This window comes from Cryptomeria japonica, chromosome 10 (assembly GCF_030272615.1).
Source record: "Cryptomeria japonica chromosome 10, Sugi_1.0, whole genome shotgun sequence".
NCBI lineage: Eukaryota > Viridiplantae > Streptophyta > Pinopsida > Cupressales > Cupressaceae > Cryptomeria > Cryptomeria japonica.
Genome location: NC_081414.1, coordinates 494,981,483 through 495,003,350, shown reverse-complemented (window position 1 = coordinate 495,003,350; position 21,868 = coordinate 494,981,483). Strand labels below are relative to the sequence as shown.

The 21,868-nt window shown below is 37.3% G+C and overlaps 1 protein-coding gene across 6 annotated transcripts in view; it reads left to right on the top strand.

The window, feature by feature from the left end:
- The first annotated feature begins 308 nt into the window (after positions 1-308).
- The window catches only part of LOC131039366 (uncharacterized), a 336,970-nt gene continuing 315,410 nt past the window's right edge, over positions 309-21,868 (top strand). For all 6 annotated transcript variants that reach the window (XM_057972093.2, XM_057972095.2, XM_057972092.2 and 3 more), the window contains exon 1: positions 309-785. In XM_057972093.2, coding sequence (XP_057828076.1) covers positions 684-785 — 102 coding nt within the window. In that variant the 5' untranslated portion in view covers positions 309-683. The remainder of the gene's footprint in view (positions 786-21,868) is intronic.

Genomic DNA, 21,868 nt, shown 5'->3' with positions numbered 1-21,868 from the left:
ACTCTTGTATTAAATTTTCTACTAAATTATTTATTATTGTTCATCAAACCTAAAACACAATTAACGTATCAAAACCTTCCACTGTCACTGCAATTATCGTTATTAGTTCCTTTATGAGTAAATTAAGTTTCAACACTATAATCCATTACATTTTGTTTCACTCAAACAATCTCGTATACCTACCATCAACATAAACATTCTCTAACTCCTCTACCTCCTTTGCCATCCTTATTTCTAACTCTCGGCAGGAACATGACGCTTTGCGTCTCTTGTTTTTATTAGTATTTGTTGTTTGAGGAATCTAGATATAAACAAATTTTAATGCTACCTTAATCCTGTAAGGGAGCAAAGCGAAGAAAACATGGCTGTTTGAAGTGGGACAGGGAATCCTGTAGCAATTTTGCTCTGTTGGGAGGCAATTAAGGTGTCCGGGAGTTGGCGTGAAATGTCGCGCTTTTAGTGGCGTGAAGAGAAAAGCAATGCTTTAGGATTTCCGCTTTCGCAGAAGCCGGCTGTCTGTTTCCAATCCATTCATTTGAACAAAGCACCTATTTCACATTCTTCAACGACAAGTTATTGGCGAAAATAACCCTCATTGTTCAGCTCTTTTTCGTTGATAATTGGAAGGTTTTGCACGCGTTTCTCGTAAAGTCAGAAAGGAAGGAGTCCTAAAAGCTGGTTTAATGGACGATGCTGTACTGCAACGCGTAGTGCAGCAGCACGGGGTGGAAGTGTTATCTCAGCATAATGACCGCTCTCTTCTTCAGTCTCTGCCTCTACACGCCGTAAGATTTTTACTCACGCTTCAACTTTGGCTTAATTCTCTACATTCATATACAAAAAACAAGCATTTTACTTAATTCCTTACGTTTGGATGTTTTTTAAGAATTTTAAGAAAATTTGAGTAGCAAAACCGCGGAAGGCAAATATTTTCACAAGTTTTGTTATTCTCACATAACCTCTTCTGATCTCTAGGGTAAAGTTGTTAAAATTCCATCTAATAAATAGGGAAAATATAGCATCGAATTAAAATATTTTGAACTTTTTTGGTATCCTTCCCCAATGTTTCATGATTTCAATGGTATTTCGATTAATCTCTCTTGAAGTTTCAATTTAGACAGGGACTATAAAGCGGGGAAGGAAAATGTTCTCAGTATTGTTGTTACGTGCTTAATCTTTAATTATTTCAAGGAATTTTGGACCTTGGCAGGCTGAGCTATATAGGCAGCGCTTCATGTTTGATGTACTAGCCACATTTTAACTCTGATACATTGCTTAGAGACGTTTGAATAAGATATTGTGGTTTATGATTGTAACTTCAAGCACACTACGTTAATTCTGTATGATTTTAACAAAAAGACAAGGAAAGGAAAGTGTCCGAAAATGAGGGTTCTTATGGGGGTCTCACTCTTAAGCGGTGCATGCCACCTGAAGATGGTCATGCAAATTTCTCAGAAACATATTTAAAGTGCAGAATTACTATTACTATTAAAGTTCAATACAGAATGGTAGCATGACTACACAAAACCTAGGTACCGAATATATCCAACTTGTTTGACAGTGTTACGCTTTATTGCCTACATTCAATGGGTTGTCTACGCTAGTCTTGCCAGAATCTGTTTGTTGAAAAGAAACAGAAATAAAGGTGGGAGTTTCAAACTGCAACAAGAATTTATCACGCGGGTAGAACCATTCTGGATTATTGTCAGTAGCAGCAAGAATGTAACTGACATTAGAGGCAAAATCAGTTGACATACACATCTTTATGAGCTGGGACTTGATTTTTGGGGGTCCTGCTACCCATCGTTATGAGCTTGGAGCTGATTTTTTTAGGGGCCTGTGAATATCTTTTTTTTCGCTCCTGGATCCATTTCTCTCTATTGAGTCCATCAGTGACTCATTCGCGTTTGCTAAGTTAAGACGGGTGTTGAAGAAGTCAGATAGTTTGAAGGTGGAGGGCATGGGAAGCCCAGTGGGGTTTTTGTTTTACTGCCAAGAGCCTTTTTTGAGGGGGGTGTTGCAGAAGGCAAGAAACTGTGCTTCATAGGCTTTGAGATGGTTTTCAAACGATGCCAATGACCTGCAAAATCTTGAATGTGGTTGAATGAGGACCTTAACATTTATCCTCCACGAATGGGTGCCAATCTAGAATTGCAGTTTCTAAAACATAGGCTTAAGGAAACTCAACACTTTTTAATGTCCCTCCTCCACCCAAATAAATTAACTCTGTTTTTTAATATTAAAAGTAATGTTTTTTCAATACTAATGAATAAAAATAAGTTATATTAATTATAATAATATTAACATCAATATCAAATAAAATAAAAAATAAAAAATAAAAAATAAAAAATAAAAAAATTAAAAGCAGGTTGGTGCCAAAAGAAAATCAAAATCAAGACTGGGTTGGTTTCATGTGGATTTCCAAATGGGCGTACAAGGGTGCTCAAGTTTTCTCTCTTGGCATCTAACTATCCAGATATTTGCTGAGCAATAGAGTATATTGTGTTGCGTCGCATGGAGAATCGCTGCCATACCTGATCAAGGGCAGATGAGGAGACCTAATTTGGCTTCTGGCACTCATATCACAGTGACTAAAACTTGCTGATGCACTAGAGCTGAGGGTTACACGCCCAGACCTGCTAGGAGGGTGCTGAGATAAAGGAGAATAGAAATCACGAGTGGGGGAAGATCCTTAGATCTGTAGATTTTAGACCTTAGGTATGTTAATCAGACTTAGATAATTAACTATGCCCTAGTTTGTAATCAGATTCACAGTATTTTAATAGACCAGCAGAAATTAAATATGCCCTAGATTGTAATCAGATTTGCAGTATTTAATTAGTCAACATAAATCAGAAATAAAACAGTAGACAACAAGCATACCTTGGGAAAACCTCTAATGAGGAAAAACCCAGCATGAAAGACCCACAGGTCAGATTATATATTCTCCTCTTAAAATGCACAATTACAATACTTAGCTCTTTCTATCAGATCTGATCTATTTGTGTAGCAGATCTGCTCTTTCATGTTCTTCAAGATGCACAACATCACCTAGGTTATCTTGCACCAATTCGCATAAGTCTGAATGAGTTCGCCTTCTTCCTTGTTAATTCGCACTTGATAAGCAGAGCTGTTTTTCTCATTCGCATAGGTGAAGAATGAATGAAATGTATATTAACTTGCAATTTGTCACTTATTTATATATACATCTTTTATTCCTTGAAATGCAAGTCGGCCTCCTTGGGTTTTGGCGCTAATATTAAATGGTGAGTATTTTTGCATAGCGTGGTATTTGTTTGTGCATAAGATAGGGTCACGTTACCCTAGGATAGGACCCGGTCCTAAATGGGGTTCGGATGTTGCCTTAAGGCAATCCGAACCCATATAACCCTAGTTACAATCAACAAGATCTTTCTATGAAACTGTACCAGGCGAGTTTCAGTCCAGTCCTCAGGGCAGATCTGAGGGGTTGGAGTGACCAGCACAGAAACCAAAGACTTAGTCACAACTTTTTCCTACTGAGGGGGTGAATGCAGTGAAGGGTAGCTGATAAATACACTCTGCCATTTGTATTTCTCTTGAAGTAGCCTGGTTGTATAAGATTTATAACAGATCTAGTTAATGTATCAGCTGTTTTCAAGTTCTGAGATCTACTATAGATTCACTCTGTGAAGTAAAGTTTCAGTTTGGATACATTGTTGAATTGTTTGCTGGTGTTGTGAAGTTTTAACTTGATCCGAATTTGAAAAGACCATTAAACCTTAGGTGTAATACAGTGGTATCAGAGCAGGAATCTTGTCAGCTTGTGAATCAATGGAGAAATATGAAGACATTTCAAGAATACATGTAAGAAATGTTATAGGGAATGCGTTAATATTAGAAGGATCTAATAGTCTTTCAGAAGGATTATATTGCATGGCTTAATCATCATGGAATGAAGAGAATGTTTTTGAGGAAGGAAGAAAAATCAGATTTGAAGGAGATGGCTAGGGTAGTAACCAAAAAGCAAGAGGAACAATTAAATTTAGAGTCACCAGACATCATGGAGTAAGAACAAGAGGGACCCAACGAGCAATTTGAAGGCAAAGAATCAATATTCCTTTTGGGTTTTAATGATTGGATGTGTCAGCAAAAGAACAATGAAGTGAAGGCAGAAAAGGTTCCACTTGTTGAGCGAGGAGAGTCCAAGTTGAAGGACGAAGTACCAATCCATGCAAGATCTTTCAAGCTTTAATGGATGAGCCATTTTTTTAATTTTCCAAGTAGCATTGTAGGCATATATGCATTTGAGATGAACATACCTAACCCTAATTCAGGAGTTTTGTGAAAGATCCCAACTGAATCTTTGCCCAATCTAATAGGTTTGGTTTGACTGATTAATCGTTGACCAATGGGAATTGCTTCAAGTTTTTGGTGTACTTTGCGGTTTTGAAGTTGTTATGGTTTTTTGCTTGAGAGTTTGCCAATAATGAATAAAACACAAACGCAATATAGGAAAGAATAATATTCTGAAATGAATTTTCAGATCTCTGATTTTTTAACAGCAATTATTAAATGCTAATAAATAATGGAATTCATCAATGACATGCCAAAATTGGCCTACCAGGAGTCCAACGCCTTGCCTGGAGGGCTGCTTTATTAGCTTAAAGGAGTCCAGATGCTGCTACAGGAGCTACCATAGTGTCCTAACTGCTCCAATGAGTTTTATTCCTCTAAATAATAATTACCAAAAACAAATCTTGCATGAATAGATGAATCTGCTGCTATTTCCTTCAGGCTCCCAGGAGACTTCATTGAAAATGGTCAATTTTCCCCACTGAATTGCTCTCACTCCCATGACCTCATAAACCTGAAAGAATGATTTTATTCTTTATTCCTATTACTGTCAATGAAATTTGCACAAAAAACCAGAATTAAAACCCTCCAAATTATTTTCTGTAAACTCCCAGGCAAGCTAGAAGTGTACGGCTAGGCTGGGAGAGGCATGGCTGGCCACAAATTGCATTATTTCACCAAAATCTGCCCTCTAACTGCTCAGATCTGATTCTCATATTCAATTGCTGCTGTAAGTATCAAAATTCCTCTGATAAATCCCCTTGTTGGATAGATATAAGCATTCCCAGCATTCCAAATTGACAAAATATGAAAGGGTTTTCGTCCTTTCTCTCAGAAATGGAGGTCTACGTCCCCAATTCCAATCCACACACCTGCAAAATACATTGCAGACCTGCAAAATTGTTTCCTTCTCAAAAATTCTCAATCACATAATGCAAAAGTGAGCCTCCAAGTCTTCTTTTATGCCTCTTGCCCTAATTCGATCCACCTTGGGCATCATTGGAAGATTCCATTGGAATCTTTTCCCTCCTCATAAGTTCGAATTGCTTGAGGGTTGATTCCTCATTAAACATGGCCCACTTTTAAAAAAAGGTTTTATCATCTAGGGAAGTGTGCAAGGGACTTTTAATATAAAGTCATTTATTAAAAATAAAGTAATTTATAAGTCACGTTTATTAGCTTTTTCCAAATTTAGAAAAAGTAACTTTATAACTTAATATTATAAAGTTCTAGGCCCACCAAGGTAATATTTGTGTAAGTAAAGGTCCGGTCCCCTTTGGCTAACCCATCATCTCCCAACATTGTGAATTTGCCTGCGGAGATGGCTAACAGGCAAAACTATGCAATTGAGTGATCACAGGAAATATGGGGACATTACATTTTGAGTCATTGAAATGGAGGTGTTAAGAATATCTTAGCAAATTCTTTTTTGGCAAATAAGGATGAGCATTTTGTTTGCAGCCAAAGGTATGAAGATGTTTCAGATTTGTTGCTTCCTATGCCATTGCAGAATTCTCGTCATCATGGAAAGCATGCAAACAAAGGTGATAGAATAATAGATACAACTTGTAATATAGAGCATGTGGACTCTTTGTTTCAAGTTACAAATAGTTCTTATCCAAGTGATCTCTTTAGGGTCAAAGAGGATAGAGGCATTAGTGCTACTTTTGAGTTCTCCTTTGCATTCGGAATGAAAGGAGGTTTATGAGAGATCACATAGGGTTTGTTGTGGATCCTAACCACATTGTGAAGGATTGATGTCCACAATTTGTAGATTACTTGTGAGAACCAAGCACCACAATAGATGACAAGATCGTGGGCAATTGCAAAAATGGAGATAGTTACCTTGGGGAGCTTGATGCTAGACGAAGGTAAGCAAAATAGGTGTCATTTTGATGTTAAAAAATTTGTAACTAAGTTTTGTATGGTGTTTTGGGTATCAAGCTACAAGCAATTTGGATGGCTCGTGAAGAATGAGACACTACAAATCCCTAGCATCATGGAAGCAAAACAAGTGGTCGCCACTTTGGGGCGAATAAGGGATATGCAAAGACTTCTACATCACGAGTTTTGGAGGGACCAAAAAAACATGGAAATTACAATGGATGCATTCTACGAGAATGTTCACAATCCAAAACTAAAAGTGATGAGGTTGTGCATCAAGGCATCAAGGAGGAAACTCAAAGATTTTTTATGGCAAGAGAATGGTACGACAATTGGCCACAACCACCACCTCATCCAAAGGTGAGTCATTGTTTGATGTTTATAATTGGCCTAGTTCAGACTAGCATTGCATGGTGCTTGAATTTTCAGGATTACCATTGAGTAGAGGGTATCATAATGATTGGAGGAGGCATGGTGTTTCCAGGGAAAGAGTTAAGAGGAACCATAAGAAGATAATAAGGAGAAATTCAGATGTATGCTAGGGTACTGCAACATGAGCAATATGGGATGATTCCAAATCAGGATGTTTGTGTGGAAGATCTCCAACAAAGCACAAGGAGGTTGAGTTGTCATAAGGTGATATCCTTATATTCCAGCGGAATTTGCAGGATAACAATGAACCTAATTTCGAGTCCTAACATACTGTTTTTAGCCACCATATTACTTCCATGGCATTCACACGTGGTTTTGTAGGGATACCTAGCTATGGGAAAGAGCAATTTTCAGTTGTTTAACTTCTAGTGGAGAGTTTTCAGTTTGTGTATGGCTGTTTACGACTCCTACATTGATCACATAGTAGATGTTTGCTCGGGTTTGTCATACTTTCAGCTATTACATCATTTATATAGTTCTAGGATTGATCTCTTCAGTCACTAAGAGCAGCAGATTGATGATTTTGAGGGGATTTCCTTGCATGCAAATGATAGGGAAAAGGCTCCAACGATCCTAATGTTGAATTGCAGGAGACCTTGAGTGATTCATGGGTGTTATGATTTACTTTCAGCTGATTTACATTGTGTTTGGGAAGGATCAGACTAGGATATGGTCATGAAGCTCAAGGACATGGTCATGAAGCTCACATAGGTGGTTGGGATCTCTCATCACAGAAGAAGAACAAGTGGCCAGAACAGCTCGCCAACATATTAGATGGATACATGGAATGCAACAATTTCTATGTCATGTTAGAGTTCACTATGAAGTTGAAACACAAGGGAAAGGAAGTAGAAGTTCCAGGTGTTGAAGGAGGAGATTCAATAGCGGCCATGATGAAAGACCATTGTGTGACAAGCATGATTTTTCCCAAAGGTGAGTTGCTTGACCATAATGGTATTTGGACTATTTTGGTTATGTTCAATATTACACTTCAATGGTGGCCACCAAAGGGAATAATTGCTAAGTGGAATTTGTTGGTTGAGTACAAACTTGACATACCTGGAATGAGTATTGATTGCATTAGACATGAGCCAAGGGTCTCTTTGAATATGGTTCTTGTGATGCTAAAAATGTTGTTAGTATAAGAGGCATACACATATAATGAGACAATATAATATAATTGAAAAGCTTAATTGAAAACTAAATCAAAGATGCAAACCATAAGCCTTCCTTGAAATGTCCCATTTTCCTCTATTCTTGAGGACCTTGAAGGTGTTGGATTGATGAGCTCTCAGCGGAGCAATGACCTCCAAAATGACAACTCAAGAGTTGAGTAGCTATTTGATCATGATTGACTATGGAGATGATATGAAATGCATGATTTAAGAAACTAGATTAACATGCTATGATAAATCCAAAGCTAATTACTAGATAATTGAAATGCAAATTGCCTATAGTAATGATGCCTAAATTGATATGAGATGGGATCTGCCTATAGTAACAATGCATAAGATGAAATGAGATGGGATCCATATTGCTCCAAAATGAGAGGTATTTATAGGAATTCCAAGGCCAAAGTTGAGGTGGCAGGAATCGACGGTCCAGATTTGATCTGAAGATATCAAGGGCCAAGATTGAGGAAGTTGGAGAAGAGGTTGGAGGAAGGGACACTTGCCATCTCTGTGGTGACAAGTGTCAAGGAGCCTTGCTCATGAGAGGGCAAGTGTCCAAGGGAGGAGACATGTGGCAAAAGTGCCATGTGTCTCAAGGAGAGAATATCCACACCATGAGAGGTTAGGATAAGGAGGTTAGAATGTGCAAGATAGGATAGGTTTAGTTAGACCCAAGATTAGATTGAATGGGTTAAGTTAGGGGATGGTTAGGTTGGGTGGTTAAAGTTAGGAGCCATGTGCTCATTTGAATTTAGAAATTCAAATAATTGAAAAATGGTAATTAATCTCAACAAACTTGAGTTTGTTAATCTTAATTAGGGATTAGAAGAATTGATTAGTATGGGGAGACATTAATTAATTTAGAATTAATTAATCAAAGGGGGATGTGAGATGAACTATATAAATAAATCATTTAGATTTATTTACTAGTAGATGAATAGAGAAATTAATTAAATTGCTTGTGAATTCAATTAATTAGGAAGGGGAATTAATCAAATATCTGCGTATTTAATTAACTATCTTCAGACCATTTTTAGGTGTATACAGTTCTCAATTCTAAATTTGCTGTCCTTAAAATTCCCAGCACATCCCACACTTCCCTTGCAGCCAAAGAGGAGTTTTAAATCACATGGTGTAGTGTTCAGCCCATTACCATTGCTGAAGTGTTCATAGCTAGTACAGGGCAGCCTTTAGCCTTGACTTTCTTAAAATTGAATAAGGAAACTCAGTCTCAGAGCTAGCATGTTATATTCCTATTGATCACTTTGATAAGTTCATGTTTCGGATTGATAATATCATTCATGAGCAGTTTCAGATCTGTAGGTATGAGGAAGATATCTTTGCTTGGTATTGTTTGTATGAGGTTTCATCCTTTGGGGTTACTAGGTGCCACAATTCCCATGGATATACTACTTTGTGAATGTGAATTCAAAGCAAAATATGTCTCTTACAGCTACCTTCCAGCCCACCAACAATCTGTTCTAAACCATCTTGATAGTGGCAAGGCTTGGAGCATCATGGTAAGAATCTTTGAAGCCTAAGATAAGTTAGTTTTTTATAGCAATGTTTGGTCTATTTTGCATATGTTCATTATGGCACACCAAAGATGCTTACCTGGCAAGGTAATGGCGAATCAAGAACTTGCGTGTGGGAGTCACAAACTTAGCTTGACTGTTTGGAATTTTGGAGACAAGAACTATAATGCAGGGATCATAATGAGTGCTATCTTCCATCTTCATACAGCTGATACCTATTTTCTCAGCCTTTTCTATACTTGTGGAACAGCCATAAAGGAGAAATTGAAGATGCATCTTCCACCTTTAGGTCTTAAGGAGGCATTTGGGAATGATGCAATAAGTTTTCTAGCCAACATATTATTACGTTTGAGCAAGGAAAAGCAAAATGGCAGCCATGGCAAAATTTCTCAGTTGATAGTATCATCATCGGGTGGTTTTAGACCCAGCAAGTATGAAGGAGATTTTAATGAGTTGAGTGGGTGGTGCCACATGAAAAGAGCAATGAGTAGGTAGGTCCCAGAATTGTTAGCACCATTAACGGTGGAGTTTGGGATAATATATGACTACTGCAATCACTTCTCCATAGTTGAACTACTCACCAAAAACAAAAACTCGCCAAGGCCCCAAAAAAAAAACTCGGCAAAAACTCGGCGAAAACTTGGCAAAAACTCTACAAAACTTAGCAACTTAAAAAATTGCTTAAATTTAATTGGAAGCATTTTTTTTGCAAAATTCAATGAGGAGATGTATCCAATGAGTCAATAAATGAATACACAAAAGAAACAAGCCGAGTCTAGATATATTTGATTGATTTAAAAGCAAATTGGGTACAAAATGGCATCCTCTTGTGGATTGCTGATGGCTGATAGACAAACAAAATGAAATTGCAAATTGTTTTTGTAAAACTAAAAATAAATATTACATCAAAACATTTTACATCTTCCTCTTCCCAACTCTAGTGAAAACCAAGGGAGAGATATAACTAGAGGGTCTAGTCCTAGGAGTTCAATGTGGCTTGTCCACCTCGCCAAAATGAGGTTGAGGGTAGCACCCCTCGCGGTGGTCTGAGGGTGAGAGAGTGAGGGGTAGAGAGATACGTCTAGATCTTGGGGGAGAGAGGAGAGAGTGAAATAGAGAGTGGTAGATAGAGGTAGAGTGATAGGGAGATAGATAGGTCTAAATTTCGAGATAGATAAAGTGAGTGAGATAGACAGAGTGAGAGAATGCTGATAGGAGCCTACTGACTACTGAAATTTGACTGTCTGAAAATTTAAAAGATCTTCGAAAACCTAGAATTTGCATTATAACTCCTAGAGATCTGAAACCACTCTCAAACATCCTGCCAATACATACTTAAATGTTATATTTCATGTATATATTCTGATGAAGAGAATGAGACTGACTTGAAAAAATAAATTTAGATAGTTTTTTGACGTGTTTGGCCCTTTTTTTTTTTATGCAGTCGAGTTTTTCCCAAAAACTTTGCTAGTTATCTCGGCGAGTCAATGGTGTAATTACTCGCCGCAAAGAAAAACTCGTGAGTTTTTTAAAACTCATCGAGTTTTCTGTGAGTAGTGCATCTATGCACTTCTCTGCACCCATACAATCTGATTTAAGTCACTTTCCAAAAGGGACAACATGGAATATTGCAGCCAACAATTGTGACTTTCTAGGTAAACTTCATAATAATGATTTGGAAGGGGTATTTGCACATGATGCTGAAACCTACACATATAACGATGAGATCATTGAGATGGCAAAGGCAAGGAGGAAGCCAAGATTATTGAGTATTACTGTTAAAGAAGATGCTTTATTTGTTGTAGTGCCTAGGATCACTGAGCATGGATCCATGTTATGCTGTTTTGGCATGATGGATATAGTTTATAGAGTGGCATTGCTTGAGGACAAGCAATATATTGGGGCGGGAGGATTGTCGTGTCCCCTCCATCCAAATAAATTAATATTTTTAATATCAAAAATAGTGTTTTTTCAATGTTGACAAATAAAAATATAATATTTTAATTATAATAACATTAATATTAATAATGGGGTTCATCCCATAGTATGATGGTGGTGTTGTTGTTGTGGCCATAGTTGAAAAACTTGGACTTGGCAATAACTTGGCAGGCCCAATAAAAACTTGGGGCTCGTCAAGAACTCAGGGAAAAACTCGGCAATAACTTGGCAAATTTATCGAATATTTGAAAGTACATATTTTTTTGAAATATTCTTAAAAACACACATATATTGATTTTGTAGAACATATTATTGATTTCTATCATATATAAATCAAAATTTGAGTTCAATACATATCATAAACCAAAAAACAAGTACAACCTTTGAAGGCAAGTTGATAAAGAAATTGAATTTTGGAATAGAGGGTAAAGATGCAATCTTGTGGGAGATTCACATATGTCGAAGCATAGCAAGAAGGCAATCATGTGGGAGATTCACACATTTGGAAGCATGTAAAGAAGGAAAGTGGAGGTTAAGATGTATAAAAATGGATGGCCCAGATGCTTTTGGTTTTGAATGGTTGGTGAGGATGAAAAAATGATTCTTTTTGGGTTTTAGTGGAAATGAAAATGATTTACTTTTAAATTTGAGGAATTTAGAGGAAAATGGATTAGCCTAATTAATTAACTAAACGTGTTATTTAATTAATTAGTAAGAAGAAAGATTAGACAAGTTTATTAAATAAATATAATAATTATAATTAACTAGTAGTGAGAATTAGTTCAAATAATTAAATGAATGTAATTATGATGATAATATATTATTCTAATTAATTAAATAAGTAAAATCTATTTAATTAACTAGTGATGAATATTAGTTAGCCAAACTAATTAAATTAATACGATTTATTTAATAAATCTATAAAAAGATAATACAAGAATATTTAGAAGATTTGAAGTATCTACAGATGAAGATATAAATTATTATTAGTGTAACCATGACACTTCCATCTAATACTGTAAATACTGTTAATTTTAAGCTATCAGATGTGAATTTAAGCAATTATACTATAATCAGACTATGAATAAACAGTAACAGCAATAAAACATAAGACACAAGACACCAATACCTTGGGAAAACCTCCCTCTTGGAGGTGAAAAACTCAGCCTTTAAGTATGATATGTATTATCTCAAATGTAGACAATTTACAAGGCAATGACTTATCTCAGATTGCTGTTCAAGGTATCGGTGACGAATGCAGCCCTTCATTAACAGCAGATGATTAGGAGGAGCAGCAGATGTCTGGATCAGATTCACACAAGAGACCTTATGAAGATCTCTGACAACTTCACCACAATCAACCTTGAAGAGTTTGCACAATCGCCTTATACAAGTTCGCATGAGGAAGGATCGCTGCTAGGAGAGCAAATAGCATTTGATGATGTGATGATTGACTCATGGCTTCATTTGCTGTTATATTTATATCCATCTTAGCGCCAACCCTCAAGTCGGCTTACATTGATTTACCTCAAGTCGGCTTGCATTGATTATTGAATTATATTATATTGTCATTGTAATTGCCTTCCACGTTACATTTGGGTCCAGCCCAATAAGATATGTAATTGCCTTCCACGTTACATTTGGGTCCAGCCCAATAACATATTTAATTGCCTTCCACGTTACATTTGGGTCCAGCTCAATAACACATGTAATTGAGATAATACATATGAATTTTAATTGTCATTGACAACATTAAAATTCGATAATCGGGTATCCGAACTAGCTAATATTTCAACACTCCCTCTTAGCTAGGGAGGATATCTGCCATTTGTCATGATCCATTCATGACTTTCATCTTGCATTGCCCGCAAGGATGAATGTATTAGCTCTATAGAGTATACCTGCAATAAAACACATAAATATCATGAACTCATTTCATGATGTCCATCTTGCATTGCCCGCAGAGGATGGATCCACCTTGCATTGCCCGCAGAGGGTGGAAAAGGTCTTACACCTCAACCTTCTCCCAGAGAAGGATACAATGTCACCTTGCATTGCCCGCAAAGGGTTACTCCACCTTGCATTGCCCGCAGAGGGTGGAAGATGTAGACTAAATTGCATCACTAAGATTGAGACTCCCTCTCAATCAATGCTGTGTTCTCCACCATTCCAAGCTTCTCTCTGAAGTACTCAAACTTCACCCGAGCTAGAGGCTTGGTGAGAACATCAGAAACCTATTCATCAGTGCTGATATATTTCAGCTGGATGGCACCTCTTTGTGCCATATCACGAATATAGTGATAATGAGTTTCTACGTGTTTCGACCTGTCATGAAACACGGGATTATTAGACATTTTAATACAACTCTAATTATCACAATAAATAACAGTAGATTCCCAAGGTTGTCCAAACAAACCAGCAAGAAGCTTGCGAAGCCAAATTGCTTCTCTAGTTGCCACACTTGAAGCAATGTATTCTGCTTCTGCAGTACTTAATGCAACTGAGGACTGTTTCCTACTGGCCCAAGAGATCATAGTGAAATCCAAGCTGAAATAGATTCCTGAAGTGCTTTTCCTGTCAGTAACACTTCCAGCCTAATTAGAATCAGAGTAGCCTTCCAAATTGATTACTGTGTCGATTGGATACTTCAGCCCATAGCCAATTGTTCCACGCAAGTATCTTAGGATGTGCTTGACTGCCACTAAGTGAACATGCTTTGGCTGGTTCATGAATTGGCTAAGTGCACTCATTGCATAGCAAATGTCTGGTCTAGTGTTGACTAGATACATCAAGGATCCAATCAACTGCCTGTACTCTGAAGGATTTGCAAAATCAGAGTTAGCTGCAGAAATACTCAACTTCTTCAAGTTAGTTTCCATAGGAGTAGACATAGGTTTACAATCCATCATACCAAATCTTTTCAATATATCAATAGCATATTTACCTTGACTTAGAATAATTTCATTAGGTCTTTACCACACTTCTAACCCTAGAATGTAATGCATTAGACCTAGATCCTTCATTTCAAATTCAGTAGTTCTTTCTTACACCTAATGATGAGACTATCTTCACCAGTTAGAAATAAATCATCAACATATAGAACCAGAATTAGCATTTCACCATTAAATACTTTAAAGTAAATGTTAGGGTCAGCATCATTCTTATAAAATCCTAGATTGACTAAGTACTTATCAATTCTTTCATTCCAAGCTCTAGGAGCTTGCTTGAGGCCGTAGAGAGCTTTCTTCAATCTGCACACATGAGATTCTCTATTATGAATCTCATAACCTTCAGGTTGTTCAATATAGACTTCTTCCTCAATAACACCATTAAGGAAGGCAGTCTTTACATCCATCTGACGTAATTTCCAACCTTTAGCTGCAACAATAGCTATAATAGTTCTAATGGAAGTATATCTAGCAACAGGAGCAAATGTTTCTTCATAATCTATGCCTTCCTTTTGAGAAAAACCACAAGCTACAAATCTAGCTTTATATTTCTCTATACTACCATCAACAACATGTTTAATTTTAAACAACCATTTGGAAGAAACAACAGACCTACCTTTAGGTCTAGGCACAATATCCCAGACATTATTCTTGATGATGGATTGATACTCTTTGTCCATAGCTAACTTCCATGCTTGCTGGTTCATAGCTTCTTTTATGCTGGATGGTTGAGCCTCAATGATGTTGCACATCATTGCAACATAGTTGGAGAGCTTTTGAGGTCTCTTACTCTCTCTGAAAGTGTCACTAGGAGCTGCAAACTTTTCTGCATCTTGAATTGTGCTTCTAACCCAAAGTGGTCTTTTCTTGCTAACTGCAATGTCTCTAGGTCCATCAGCTAGAACCAGAGGCTCAGAAGGATCATCATGCTCAATAGGTTTAGGAGGTTCAATAGACTCCCTCTGAATCTCAGGGTTAGTATCAATATCCATATCATTGACTTCTTTATCAATATCAATAAGAGAACCTTTAGATTTCTTGAAAGCAATATTTTCTTCAAAGGTGACATCCCTACTTACCTCAATGTACCTTTGATCAGGAATGTAGATGCGAAATGCCTTGGAAGATTCACTATATCCAACAAGGATACCCTTCTTCCCGGAAGGCTCTAACTGAGTCCTCTTTTCCTTTGGCACATGAACATAGACAGGACTTCCAAAGATCCTTAGGTGGCTGATATCTGATTTGACTCCTGTGAAGGCTTCCTCTGGAGTTATGTTCTTCAGGGCATGGTGAGGACATCTATTCTGAATGTACACAACATTCTTGGATGCTTCAGCCCATAAGAAGATCTGCAAGCCCTGATCGTGAATCATAGCTTTGGCAGCTTCAACAATGGCTCTATTCTTTAGTTCAGCTACACCATTTTGCTGAGGATTGTAGGGAATGTAGAACTCCCTCTTAATTCCTGTTTCTACACAAAAGTCATTGAAGCTACTTGAGGTGTATTCACCTCCATTGTCAGATCTTAACACTTTAATCCTTTTACCAGACATATTTTCAGCTAGAGCTTTAAATTCTTTAAACCTACTTAACACCTCATCAGATTCTTTAGATTTTAGAAAATAAATCCAAGTCTTTCTAGAAAAATCATCTATAAATGTAACATAGTATAGAAATCCGCTAGGTGAAGGAACAAACATGGGTCCACATAGATCAGAATGAACAAGTGCTAATTTTTCCTTAGCTCTACTTTCACTTTTATGAAATGGACTTTTAGTGTTCTTACCTAATGCACAATCTTTGCAAGCATCATCATGAGATTGATTAAGTTTAGGCATACCTTTAACCATCTTTTCAAGTGAAGTGCGTGCCTGATAGTGAAGATGACTGAGCCTTCTATGCCATAGCTCGCTAGATTCAAGAGCTTCATGAATGAGTGCTCGAATGGGGTTAGTTGAAAGCTTATACAAACTATCATATCTATTTCCAATAACACGAGCATATTTAATACTAAATTTCTTAGGCCATGCAAGTACTTTACCCTTAGAAAATGCTATTTGATAACCTTTATCTTCTAGAGCAGAAATAGAAATTAAATTCCTCTTAATTCCAGGGACAAATAAGATGTCACTAAGATGCAAGGACTTGCCATATTCTAAATATAAAGAAGTGCTACCAAAACCTCTTACCGAATACTGAGCATCATCACCAATTACCACATGAAGGTTGGACTCTTTCTCCATCAAGTCTGAGAGATGCTCTCGATATCCCGTGATGTGTCTAGATGCACCACTGTCAATCAACCAAGTGTTGCTATCGGTTGGCACATTGCTGGACAAGGCATAAATGAACAGGTAGTCTTCATTGTCTTCTGAGTTTGCAACTTCATTCAGGTTGGCCTCTCCTTGCATGGGCGGGTTTTGACATTCTATAGCATAATGTCCAAACTTGTCGCATCTGAAGCAACGGACACGTGAAAGAACCCTTGGCTTCTTCCTTGAATCGTAAGCAGGAGGTCTGAAGTCTCTATCTCTTTTGAAGTTGTTCTTCTTCCAATGGCCTCCCTTTCTTCTAACATGTTGAGATGCAAGCACATGTTGATCTCCTCCATGAGAGCCTTTATGCATTTCTCTGGCAGCAAAACGTGACTCCTCTTGAATGCAATCTGACCAGAGGCGATTGAAGGAAGGGAATTCAGCTCTTCCACTTATGCTTTGAATAAAAGGATCCTAAGAGTCAGGAAGACCATTCAAAGCAATCATGACAATATCCTTGTCCACAACCTCACTTCCAATGGCACTGAGTTGGTCCTTAAATTCTGAAATCTTCATGAAGAAGGACATGACTGAATCTCCTTTGCTCATTTTGACTTGAAGAAGTTGCTGCTTCAATGTAAGTGTTCGGTTGATGTTGTTGATCTCATATATCCCTTCTAGATGTTTAAACATCTCTCGAGCTGTCTTCAATTTGGAGATGACTGGAACAAGATGATCCTTTACGGAATCAATAAGGAACTTCTTTGCTTTGAGAGCATTCTTCTTGAATTGCTTTAGCTCTTCCCGATCTGAAGGTTCAGTCAGATCCATATCTTCCACAAACTGTAACAGCTCTAATTCTTCAAAAACAAGGAGAACACAAACCTTCCATGATGTAAAATTGAGGGCACCTTCAAGTCTATCCTCTACTTTTAGACCTGTAACCATCTTGCAAAACTAAAACAACAAACTGAAAGTGAAGGACAACTAATAATCTGATTATTTGAATGAACCTAAAGCTCTGATACCATGTTAATTTTAAGCAATCAGATGTTAATTTAAACAATTAGATTATAATCAGACTGTGAATAAACAGTAACAACAATAAAACACAAGACACAAGACACCAATACCCTGGGAAAACCTCCCTCTTGGAGGTGAAAAACCCAGCCTTTAAGTATGTTATGTATTATCTCAAATTTAGACAATTTACAAGGCAATGACTTATCTTAGATTGCTGTTCAAGATATTGGTGATGAATGCAGCCCTTCATTAACAACAGATGATTAGGAGCAGCAGCAGATGTCTGGATCAGATTCGCACAAGAGACCTTATGAAGATCTTTGACAACTTCACCACAATCAACCTTGAAGAGTTTGCACAATCGCCTTATACAAGTTCGCATGAGGAAGGATCGCTGCTAGGAGAGCAGATAGCATTTGATGATGTGATGATTGACTAATGGCTTCATTTGCTGTTATATTTATATCCATCTTAGCGCCAAGCTGTCAACCCTCAAGTCGGCTTACATTGATTTACCTCAAGTTGGCTTGCATTGATTATTGAATTATATTATATTGTCATTGTAATTGCCTTCCACGTTACATTTGGGTCCAGCCCAATAAGATATGTAAGTGCCTTCCACGTTACATTTGGGTCCAGCTCAATAACACATTTAATTGAGATAATACATATGAATTTTAATTGTCATTGACAACATTAAAATTACAACATTAAAATTCGATAATCAGGTATCCGAACTAGCTAATATTTTCAACAATCATATCCATATCTCTTCATATACAAGAATATACAAGATAATACAAGAATATTTAGAAGATTTGAAGTATCTACAAATGAAGATATAAATTATTATTAGTGTAACCATGACACTTCCATCTAATACTGTAAATACAATATAACAATCAATACCAACTAATAATTTAATATGAACAAATAAACAAATTTTCATTACCTAACATTTAAAGAAAAAATGTATCCAAATTTAAACTTAAAATTTAAAATCCTGTATAAAGAATTGAGCTCGAAGACATGCACAAAAAAATATATCCAATGGGAAAAACATGAAATTTCTTGTAGTTGTTGTTGGGTCCTATCAGACTCCTAGTTGCATTTCCAAAATGTTGCAAAAAAGCCATAGTCGTGTCACAGGTTAACGTTAAATGGCATTAAAAAATTTAAAGTTGTGTTTTACTTTCATTTGCAATGATTTTTTGGCCGATTTCTTGAAAAACTCGCGATTTTGACAAGTTTTCAAGCATGAATTGACACAAGTTTTCCTTGAAATGTGGTGCCGCTTTTTTCCTGCGAGTTACTCACCGTCCATTTAGACTCGAAAGTTTGGTGAGTAACTACCATGTTTTTCAACGTTGGCTACCAAGGTTCAAACCCTCACCGGGCCATTGTGATCGTAGGCTTTTGCCTTTGTTGATTTAATGTGCTCGCGGGTTTGAACCTCAACGTTGACGCTATGGCCATTCATGCTAGGTGACTTTGTAAGCGTTCATGCCAATGCTCTATACCTTCAGTGGGTTGGTGTGCTCGTGGGCTTCCTGCCCTTGTTGGGCTATCGCGCTCGTAGGTTTGGATTGTTGTGTTTGCATGTTATATATATATATATATATTAACGTATATATATATATATATAACGTATATATATGTGTATCTATAAATATATGTATATACGTATGTGTATATACACATACATACGTAGGTGTATATCACATATACGTATGGTATATGTAATGTCCCCTATTTATAGGTTGTCAATTCCCAAAGGGAAACATACATTACTACCTACTATGTTACAGTAATTACAAATTAATGACTAGGGTTGCTCATAGTACAGTAAGGCATTGTCCTTATTTAGGCCTAATCTTAATCCCCTTCTAATTTCTAATCCTGGATGGGAGACTTGCTTGTCTAGGGCGCGATGATACCTCTCCCTAATGCAGCCCAGATTACCGGAACCTCAATCCATCCACCCTTGGGGCCCACAGCTCAGATTTCAGGATCATGAGTTCTTTCACCCTTGGGGCTCATCTATCATGAAGTGGTTTTACTCCGCCTCTCCCTAACAGCATCACACCATTCCTCAGGAAAAAGGAATTAGAACTGGTTAAGAGCTTGGGACTGCAAATATGTCAATATCTTGTTCTACTATGAATGTATATGAAATTAAGTATTACTGTCACACATATTGCAGTCTATATTAATATTTCTATTTGATTCTGCATAAGAACATTATCAGGCTTCATATATTAAGCACATCCCCATGCATACCACCAAGAACAAGGATGTTACTGCCTGTAACTTAATAACAGTTCTGATCTGATTTGATCCATGGTGATGTCACTGGATGCTTTTGATTCCTTTCCTTTATATCTCTCAATGTGAGGGAGAGGTCACACCTCTTCATCCTATATGCCCTTTGGCAAGAGACACACCCTTTCACCATTAGCACCCTTCGAAAGAGTGCAACTCTTCATTTATTTCTGCCCTTTGAAAGGGACACAACCTTTCACAATCAGATCTGCACTTCTTCTTTAAATCAGATCTGCACTTCTGATTCCCGAATCATCCCCCCTTCAAATGAGTTCTCCTCTCCCTTTTATACCTCGTTTGGGGAAGTCACAACTTATCATTTCATTCGTTTTGACCATTTATTAAACTTTAATCAAAATTTAACTATATTTAATTATATTCTTATAGATTTTAATTTTTATTATTTTGTATTTTAAATTTATTATTATTATTCATTATTAAATTATATTTCAAAGTGGGGACATTACAGTCCGCCCTGTTGTGACATTTTCACACATCGCCCCATTGCAAATGGGGACCCCCTACTTTTAAGGCCCTCCCGGTCTTTTGGTTTTGGTTTTGGTTTTGGGGTCTTTTCGTAACAGTCTCGTCAATCCTCTCAGTTTGCAAATGTTTGGGGGTCAATTCAATCAAGTCTGCAGCTTGTTTGAGCAAATTTGGCTATAAGTCTAGGGCTCCTTTCGTAAATTTTAGGGTTTTTTCTTTCAGTCCTAGATTTTAGGGGTTTCTTTCAGGGTTTTGTAAAAATTGAGTGTGGAACTGGAATCAGGACCCTTCAAGGTACCTCCCAGTAAAATTTGGGTGAATTCTGAGCAACTTTCTATTTTTAGAAAGTTCATTTTTTTTAGGGATTTTACTGCGTCCCGTAATGTCTTCATTTTGCCAAAAATCAAACTTACTATTTTTAGTAAGTTTCTATTTATAGTAAGTCATTCTGCATCCTGTTTTGGGGTCTAACTCTAATGTTTAGAAAAATTTCTATTTGTGGAAAGTTCATTTGTGACAGGTCTCCGTAGGTGAACGATGAAGACTGAACATTTTTGAAAATTCATCTAAATCTGGAAATTCAAAAGAAGGCAAGGTTGATCAAAAAATGGCCAAGTATGGTAGTCCATTCCAGACGTGGAAGGCGTAAAATGTTCTTAGTATGGAAAAATCCACTTAAAAACCCTGAATCCAGAAACATCAAAGCTGGCCAAGTCTGAAGAAAGCAAGGTGAAGTGATCAAATTCTTCCATCAAGAGGAGATTGTGCCTGAATCTTGGATGGGGGTGCCAAAATTGATGAGGCAAGGAAGAAGCTTAAATATCCATTTTCCTTTACATGGGAGATTTAGCGCCCAAGGTGAGACCAAGGTGCCAAATTAACAAGGTCATGGAGAGATCAAAAGTTGATGAATTCCTTGATGCATGGAGAATAGCGCCTAAGGTGAGATCAAGGCGCCAAACAAGAGAGATGAGGGAAAATGAAAGAATAGTGAAAATTCATGACCTAGGCAAATTAGCGCCCAAGAAGTGGATAGGTGAAGTAGTCACCAGCTAGGAGGGACCTCAAAGAGATCAATCCGGACTGGTCAGCAAGAGTAATCACAACGGAAACACAAGGACATGATGGAGGCTATGCAGAACAGATTGAATTATAACATGAAATCTGATTACAACCAACTGGTAACAACCGGGTTATAGAAACCGGCTCACAAGCCTGCTAAAACATGCTCAAAATACAGAACAGGTCACAACCGGGACCTCAAATCTTAAGATCTATCTTCTATGCTCAGCCTAACTTCTTGATTGCATTCTAATGCTCTATTACAATGATTTATGCGATCCAAGGGGATCCGGTTGGCCCAAAAAGGTATAAAAACCCAAAGAACAAAACCTAACGTGCAAAACCAACAAGGTCGGCCTCCGCCAAAGAAATTCATCCGGAAAATCCAAAGGATGAAGAGTAGATCACGGGAAAAGGTCGGCCACACGCCAAGGAACATCAGAATCAATGCTCAGGGCTCCGCAAGCTACGAA